This window comes from Gobius niger, assembly GCF_951799975.1.
Source record: "Gobius niger genome assembly, chromosome: 22".
Lineage (NCBI taxonomy): Eukaryota > Metazoa > Chordata > Actinopteri > Gobiiformes > Gobiidae > Gobius > Gobius niger.
The window spans coordinates 7,216,514-7,225,740 of NC_136873.1; the positions used below are offsets into that span (position 1 = coordinate 7,216,514).

Genomic DNA, 9,227 nt, shown 5'->3' on the forward strand with positions numbered 1-9,227 from the left:
GCCACTGTCAATCAGTTGTCGTTCATTTTCATCCTGAGTAGAGATTACATGTTGTAGTACTGCATAATTCTACTTCGGCATTCAACATGGCCGCCTTAACAACAAATGTCACATGACTGAAAAGCATGTATTGCTAGGTTTTATGTGACATCACAGCGTTCTAAAGGCCTATAGTATTATATAGAGGTTCAATTATTTTGTTTTTGAGGACATTTTTGGTCTTGTACTGAGAGATCATGGACCCAGTGACTGATATTAATGATCATTTTTGTAATTCATAAATTTATTTTTAGATATGACTCTTTAGAGAAACACCTTTTCACTCTTTTTAGCCTTTTTTCTGGTGAATATGAACTTATTTATCACACATGAGTAAAGTCCAGTGTAAATCGGGCCCATATTGATATTTTCTCACGGCAGATTGTTCAGTTGAAGTGAAAAAAAAACAGCAGTTGTAGCTAGCGCTAGCTAACTGTTAGCATCAGCCCGATGCTAACATGAAGCCGCTCGGCTGCAACATAAAAGTGAATAAACTGTCGGAGAGTGCGTATTGGCAGAAGATAATCGAAGGTTAATCATCCTCATAAAGCCTATTAGACTTTCTTTTTTTTCCGCTCGCACAGATGCTACCACTTTTTTTTTTTTGCTCGTACATCCGCTAAAAACAGCTCCATGTCTTTGTATCTTTCTTTAGTAGAAAACTATATTCATAATTCAGCAGTACTTTTTGAAAAGAGAAAGTTTAGATTTGCCGTCTGTATCCATGCGATGTTTGTATTCGGCCCTTCAACACCGTCCTGAATCAGCTCACAAAACTTAGACACCAAACATGTTATTGTTGTTGTTGTGACGTGTTGTGATGCTCGAACAGAAAGATATTGCCTGACATGTCGGGAACAAACGTGCCTGAAAAAAGCGTGTGTTCATCTGAGCATCGACGCGTCCGCTTTGTGTCCACGAAACGAACCAGCCCGTCTCTATTATTCCAGCATTGTCATTTCAAACATGCCCGCTGCTCTGTTTGCAAAGCTCGTCACTGCCTCGGCCCCAAAGGCTCGTGGGTAATTTAGTGCCGTCTGTTTCTGAAACGCATTACACACACACACATGGCTTTTCCTTTCCCTTTGGTCGTCTTTGTCTCTGGTGAGGTGTAAAGTAGGCATAGAAGGGGGCGTGGCCTCACCGAGGGGGGAAATAGAATCTTTTGGGAAGCACAATTTTTCTCTCTTTTTAGCCATTTTCTGTTTGAATATGAACTTATTTATCACATAAATAAAGTCAAGTGTAAATCGGGTCCTTATGGATATTTTCTCACAGCAGATTGTTCAGTAGAAGTGAAAAAACGGCAGTTGTAGCTAGCGCTAGCTAACCGTTAGCATTAGCCCGATGCTAACATGTAGCATCATGTTAGCATTCTCCGTTTTTTTTATGTGTCTATGGGCTGTTGAACCACTTTGCTCCTCTCTGTGTCTTTGTATCTTTATTTAGAAGAAACTATATTCATATTTCAGCATTTGTTAAAGTAGTTTTTGAATAATTAGAAAGTTTTTCAAAATTGTTTTCCCCCTTAACTGTTTTCAAACATGACCATATATGGGCGATTCCAGAGATGCCGTCTGTATCTATAACACATTGAAAGGTAGCACACATGAGCATGGAGCAAAAGAACAGCATGTTAACCTCTTAACTCCCGCCTGAACCGAGAGCATTTTCTCCAGGTCAGCTTTACCCAAATCCTGTCGGCCAGTGTAACGCCTCATTTGAAAGACAAGACCTACAAATGCAATTTCTCCATCTGTGAGATCAATAAAGTACCATCATCATTAAAACTCAAATGGACCCTATGGATCTTTTTCCTCACGTCATCAGATTTTTTTCCATCTTTTTTGGGGGGGGGGGTATTCATCTCATTTTTGTAACTTTTTTTTGTCATTTTTTGGCACATTTTTTGGAATTTTTTTGCCATTTGTTTTGTCTTTTTGTGTCTTTTTTTGTCATATTTTCGTCACTTTTTTGTCATTTTTTGTGCCATTATTGTCACATTTTTGTCACATTTTTTGTCACATTTTTTGTCACATTTTTTGTCATTTTTTTGTCATTTTTTGTCACATTTTTTTGTCTTTTTTGTCATTTTTTGTCATTTTTTGTCCCATTTTCGTCACTTTTTTGTCACATTTTTTGTCACATTTTCGTCACTTTTTTGTCAAAGTTTTCTCACTTTTTTGTCACATCTTCATCATTGTTTTCGTCTCAGTTTTATTGCAATCTCCCCACTTTTTTCCAGAAGCTTTTGGACTGGGTAAAGCCAAACCGGAGAAAATGTGCTCGGTTCAGGCGGGAGTTAAGGAGTTAAATGGGCGCATAATGCAAATATTCATGCTAGGGCTGCTCGATAATTGAAAAAATAATAATCACGATTATTTTTGTCATAATTGAAATCACGATTATTCAAACGATTATTTGTTGCCTTTAAAAAAAGTATTTATTTTATTTATATATTTATATAAAAAAAACTATGCTGAATATTTTCTGTTTTCTGGACAGTCATAAAAGTACAAATGATTTCAAGTTTGCCTTGATTAAAGAGAAGTCTTTGCTTCACACCTGCCCCCTGCTGGCCAGCCGTCACACCTGCACAAGTAAACTGAGCAGCGAGGCCTGATGACATCATCACACAGCGCCGTTTGTTTTTATGTTCGGCAAAAGCACGAGCCACGGCACGTGAAATGTGAAGGGAAAATAATCCCAGCGCCGTGAAATAATGCAAGTCGGCTTTACCAGAAAAAAATGAAAAATAAAAATAAATAGAAAAAAATTAATTTATTAAAGGATCTATATCATGCTATTTTAGCCATTCCAAAGTTAAGTATAGGCATTTCTATAATATATTGTACCTCTACCACTATGGAGCACTCATTTTTATGATAAATATAAGTGTTTTCTGGAGGTATTTTTCAAACCCGGAAGACAGAACGCTTCGATTCAGTTAACTCCGCCCCCTCTCTCCGCACATACAACTTTACCGTAATATAAATAAACAGCAATAAGTGAAGTTACTTCACGATGCAGTTATAAGGAGTTGACATCTGCAACACAGCTTCATAAATGGCTAACACACATGCTAATATGCTAACACACAAGCTAACCCGTGTTTGGATTGACTCACCGCTCTGGTCCATCGCTGTTTACATTGTGGGACTCGCGTTGGTTATAAAAGTTAATCCACTTTGGTTCTGGTGAAGGTTCCCCAAACATCCATCAGAGACAGTCACAAAAAAAAACACTATTTTGGTGAAAGTCGCTGAATCCCGGAGAAAAAAACAGCTGAGTGGCCTCTTCCTGAAAAGGGTTGAATATAAACTCCTCGTCCTCGTAGCCAAACGCGCTTCTTTTTCTCCATCCGTGACATTATCGTTAATTAAGAATAAAGAACAGGTGTGTCCAGTTATAACGAGCTCCATCTTCAGCTGCAGCGCAAACATGACTGATCTGTTCAGACGCTCAGGGATGTGTTTGTTTTGGCCACAGCTGACCTGGAAGCACCTCGGGCACTTCCTTTTTTATTTATTTTTTATTTTTTATTTTATTTCATTTTTTACTCTTTGTTTCTCACTTACGACAGAAATAATGAAAAAGCTGTTTTACAAATTAAAATCAGGCCGTAAGCATAGAATTAAGACATTGCATTACAGACGTCGAGCACTTCCGTTCCGTTGTTACGACACAACTGAACACTCAGTCGTTCACCAGGAGAGGGCGGAGCCTCAGAGAGCAGGATTCAGGAGGATTACTGAGAGCTGCGTGAATGAAGCCACAAACCACTCTGGGGGTGTTTTTAATAAGGAAATAGCATAACAACATGGCTAAAAGCTCCAAAAAGTCGATTTTGCATGATATAGGCCCTTTAAAATAAATTCAATTATGCTAATTTTGTAATCGTTTAGTGTAATAATCGAAATCGTGATCGAATTTCGATTAATTGCACAGCCCTAATTCATGCTTTACAAAAAGAAAGAAAACGGAAAGTTAACAAAAGTATGGCTGAACACGGACGTTGGATTGGAGACGCACACACAACAAAGGCAAATCATCAAAGTCGGCGAGACGAGAATCACAACAAAGGCGTCTCATTAGTTTCGAAGAGTTCTTAACTTGGCTGGAGGATCCTCGACCCGAATGAAAGCCGCTGCTGGAGCCGAGTGCTGCCCGGTGACCATCACAGGCGACCGAAGGGCATCAGAAAGAAAACACGTCTTCAAAGGCCTCGTCTCCTTGAGCCACTGAACCGTCCGCTCGGACTTTGAAGAGAGACCGAACATGGAGCCTTGAAAAGAGGGAGATTAGAAAAACTGTGGCCTTGTTGGTCCTGATGGTTTCCAACGTTACTGGCGTGACGAGCAGATCCACCTGAGATGTTTTCTACGAGCCACAGAGAAAGACCTGAGCGCTAAATATTTTTTTTAGGATAGTTGGTAAACAGTGTACATTCATCATCCAATCAGAGATGTCTTAAGATTAGGCACCAGCCCACTCTCCTTAAAGGGGCTAGATGCAAGTTTGCCATTTTATACTCACTACTGCCACCTCAGGTCATACGTGTAACTGCAGCTTCTATATTAAAGGGGGATATTATGCAAAATCACATGCCTGAAGTGTTGCCTTGGCACATTCACGTATTTTTGAGTAATCTGTAAAAACTCTGATGGCGGCCATTTTAGGGATAGGTTTGCCTGAGTCCTCCTAGGAACGCCCCCACCTCCTGGAGACGCCTCCGAGCTTTCGTCACCAGCCGAGTAACCAACCACTGCTCCTCAGCAGAACCCCCTCCCCACTGATGCCACAGACAGCGTGTGGAGGGGGCGTGTGGGAAAGGCTCAGAGGTTCTTAAAGAGACAGAGGCCTATTTCAAGACATTCACTACAGCCATTTTGAGAGAGCAATTTTATACAAGGCAGTTATTCTAATTTACTGCATTTACAGACCAACAGAAGGTTTGGTCATCATTGTAGTGTGATATAGACTGGTGCTATGGGACTGAAAAAAGCAGAATACCCCCTCTTTAAGCCCCTGTTTTCAGTCACAGCCCATTGAAGAGAGAGAAATGAGGGAGACGGTTGTGTTTCATAAAACACACAATATCTCTGATTCTAGAAAACAAACAGTGATTTTGATTAGCCTTTGTTTAGCTTAGGATTTTTCAAGAACCGAGGCACGTAGAATTAAACTGTTTTCACCTACGGAGAGTTTAACGTCTCAGCTTCCAAACGAGCCATAGCAGGTTTCTATAGCTAGAACATAGAATACGCTGTGGTGCTACAAATATCATGAAAAATGGTCTGTATTGTTGACTCTACAGCGCGGCCTCAATGTGTTAAGATGAAACTATGCAAAATGTGAATTCTTCAGCTGGTCTTAAACTTTTGAGGACTATGTTATAAACCAAAGCTGGAGATCAGTTGTTGTTGTCCTCCGTTGGGGGGTAAAAAAGAGTTGGTTATACCTTTTTCATCAGACTTTTGGTGCCGAGGGATGAATGTTTAAAATACTGTACTTTTTTTCATCCCTATCTGACATTTATAAAGAGCTTCTAATAAACCCCCCCGTCCTGACTGACCTCCGCTCTCTCCTGCAGGTGCTGAAGGGAACTAAGAAGCTGAACCTGACCGTCCGCTCCGTGGGGCGCATCCCCGGGGGTTACGTGACGAACCACGTGTACACCTGGGTGGACCCCCACGGCCGCAGCGTCTCGCCCCCTCCAGACCTGCCCCAGCACCAGAGCGCCACCCTGAGGCGCACCGACAGCCAGCGCCGCAGCAACATGCAGCTGCTGCAGGACGGGGACGAGAAGAAGGTACGTTCGCTGTGGCGGTGTTGTTTTCGGATCTCTGCGACCCCGGCTCTCTCGAAAGATGAACCCGCTTTCTTCCACTGCAACATAAATCTAGGCAAGTTTATTTGTAGAGCAGGATTCATACACAAGGCAATTCAAAGTGCTTCACAGTTAAAGCAGCGTAAAATATAAGAAAAACAAATAAAATCAATAAAAACATCAACATAGAATTAATCAATTACAGTAAGAGGCAAGAGTGTAGATAAAATACTTTCAGTTATATGTATTTTTAGGTCTTGTTTTGACTCGCTCTGTCTTGAGCACTATTTTACTCTGTCTTGAGCACTATTTTACTCTGTCTTGAGCACTATTTAACTCTGTCTTGACACTATTTAACTCTGTCTTGAGCACTATTTAACTCTGTCTTGACACTATTTAACTCTGTCTTGACACTATTTAACTCTGTCTTGAGCACTATTTAACTCTGTCTTGAGCACTATTTAACTCTGTCTTGACACTATTTAACTCTATCTTGAGCACTATTTAACTCTGTCTTGACACTATTTAACTCTGTCTTGAGCACTATTTAACTCTGTCTTGAGCACTATTTAACTCTGTCTTGAGCACTATTTAACTCTGTCTTGAGCACTATTGTTAAGTCTTGTTTTGACTCGTTCTGTCTTGAGCACTATTTAACTCTATCTTGAGCACTATTTAACTCTGTCTTGAGCACTATTTAACTCTGTCTTGAGCACTATTTAACTCTGTCTTGAGCACTATTTAACTCTGTCTTGAGCACTATTTAACTCTGTCTTGAGCACTATTTTTAAGTCTTGTTTTGACTCGCTCTGTCTTCAGCAGTGTTAATTTTGACAACATATTTTAATTTAGTTTTAGTCTTTTGACTAAAATGTAATGTCATTTTAGTCGAGATTTAGTCGAAAAAAATCATTTCAATTTTAGTCTAGTTTTAGTCGACTAAAATTGCATGTCAATTTAGTCGACTAAATTTAAGACTAATTTAGTCAACTTTGCTTTTATAATATTCATTATAATCATATTTAATTGTGGTCCTCGACCTCATGGAGCTGCTCCACATGAACAAAGCTCAGACCTGTTCATTTGGCAGTGAATTTAAATGATATGAGTCTTTTTCTGACGGTCAATAGAAGTTTGGATGATTTTAGTCTCTCCCTTTCGTTTTTATTTAGTCTTATTTTAGTCGACTAAAATATCTGGACATTTTAGTCATAGTTTTAGTCTCATGAGAAACTTTTAGTTTAGTCCAATTTTAGTCGTCAAAAATATCACTTTGACTAAAATTAAGACTAAATATTTTAGTCGATGAAATTAACACTGGTCTTGAGCACTATTTCACTCTGTCTTGAGCACTATTTTTAAGTCTTGTTTTGACTCGCTCTGTCTTGAGCACTATTTTTAAGTCTTGTTTTGACTCGCTCTGTCTTGAACACTATTTTTAAGTCTTGTTTTGACCCGCTCTGTCTTGAGCACTATTCTTAAGTCTTGTTTTGACTCGCTCTGTCTTTAGCACTATTTTTAAGTCTTGTTTTGACTCGCTCTGTCTTGAACACTATTTTTAAGTCTTGTTTTGACCCGCTCTGTCTTGAGCACTATTCTTAAGTCTTGTTTTGACTCGCTCTGTCTTTAGCACTATTCTTAAATCTTGTTTTGACCCGCTCTGTCTTGAGCACTATTTTTAAGTCTTCACTGCAAAAAGTATTTAACTAGATCAGTATAAACATCTCAATTTGAGCATAATAATCAAAATTTTAGTTGTTTTGACTAGTTAAGAAGTTCTTGGGCGTTTGTCCTAGATTATTTCACTTGTTCTGAGATGTTTCTGACTCGTTTCGATACATTTCGTCCTTATTTCAGGTCATTTTCTTTGCCAATGGGGTAAGAAAATTGGTCTCATCTCATTGGCAATTTTACTTTCTTGTTTCAAGCGAGATTTACCCTATAACTGGTCTGAAATGTCCTCAAACAAGCAAAGCAAACTTGGTCCGATCAGGAAAAGTGTCTAAATGAGTGAAAACCGCTCAAAACAAGATACATTTCCTCAATTCAAGCCATTTAAGCCAATGCTTGATATTTACTTTTTGTAGTCTTGTTTTGACTACTACTGAACCACAGTGTCTTCAAATAGATTCAGAAAGCGGTTTTAGCAGCACGAGAAGCCATGCTGTTAGCTAACCTGAGGGCGAAGGCGAGCACAATCGTATCTTGTCGTTTTCGCTTGGGCACAAATCTCTCCTTGAGGCGTTCGTTCTTCCTATTTTTCACATGAAAAAGCACATTAAACGTCTAACCCCGTTTGCAAAAGAAGCCTTTTTACCGGTTTGCCTCGAAGCCTCGTGTTCTGTGAGATTAATCAGCGCTGTATACGGCGAGGGAAGGTTAATTATTTCAAAGGTAATCAGAGGCTGCTTGTCAGGAGCCGTCAGCTGTCTGCTCTTTGACTCTTCGTCCAGAAAACACGTCTCAGAGCAGGACTTAATCAGCCGAGCCGCCGTGGGAGACAGATGTGGAATTATTAACTCTTTGCCTGCCACAGAAGCACCCCCCAAGTCTGCCCAGATGTTTGCTCATTTACAACAATCTTCACTGTTTGACTGAAAATGTTGTAGTACAGTATTTGGTCATTACATGTACATTGTTCCATGTCCTGTACGAGGGAAAAGGTTAACCTCTTAAACTGAGAGGATCTTTTTCCTCACGTCATCAGATTTTTTTTCCATCATGTTTTTGTTGGGTGTTCAACTCATTTTTGTAACTTTATTCTTCATTTTTTTTGTCATTTTTTGTCACATTTTTTCATCAAATTTGTAACACATTTTTGTTATTTTTTTGTCACATTTTGTGCCATTTTTGTCATTTTTTTGTTCCGTTTTTGACATTTTTCCTCAATTTTTTTTCCATTTCTTGTGACATTTTTTGTCATATTTTGGTCATTTTTTTGTCAATTTTTCATCAAATTTTTTGTCATTTTTTTTTTTTCATTTTTAGGTCACTTTTGTCAATTTTTTGTCTTTTTTTTGTCAATTTTTTTATTTATTTATTATCAATTTTTTGACATTTTTTGTCACATTTTGTCCCATTTTTGTCATTTTTTTGTCCCGTTTTTGACTTTATTTCGTCTTTTTTTTTTTTTCATTTCTTGTGACATTTTTGGTCATTTTTTTGGTCATTTTTTGTCTTTTTTTGTCTTTTTTTTGTCAAATTTTAATTACATTTTTGTAAAAAATTTTGTCACATTTTGTCACATTTTTGTAATTTATTTGGTCAATTTTTGTCATTTTTTTGGTCAAATTTTTATCGAATTTTTCTCATTTTTTGTCATTTTTTTGTCCCGTTTTTGACATTTTTCTGTCAATTT

At 38.5% G+C, this 9,227-nt stretch overlaps 1 protein-coding gene across 1 annotated transcript in view; it reads left to right on the top strand.

Moving 5' to 3' along the window:
* The window catches only part of whrna (whirlin a), a gene marked incomplete at its 5' end in the record, with an annotated part of 351,922 nt that overhangs the window by 142,555 nt on the left and 200,140 nt on the right, over window positions 1–9,227 (top strand). Inside the window, 1 exon segment of the mRNA XM_079581179.1 lies at window positions 5,633–5,851. Within this exon segment, the coding sequence (XP_079437305.1) occupies window positions 5,633–5,851 (219 nt within the window).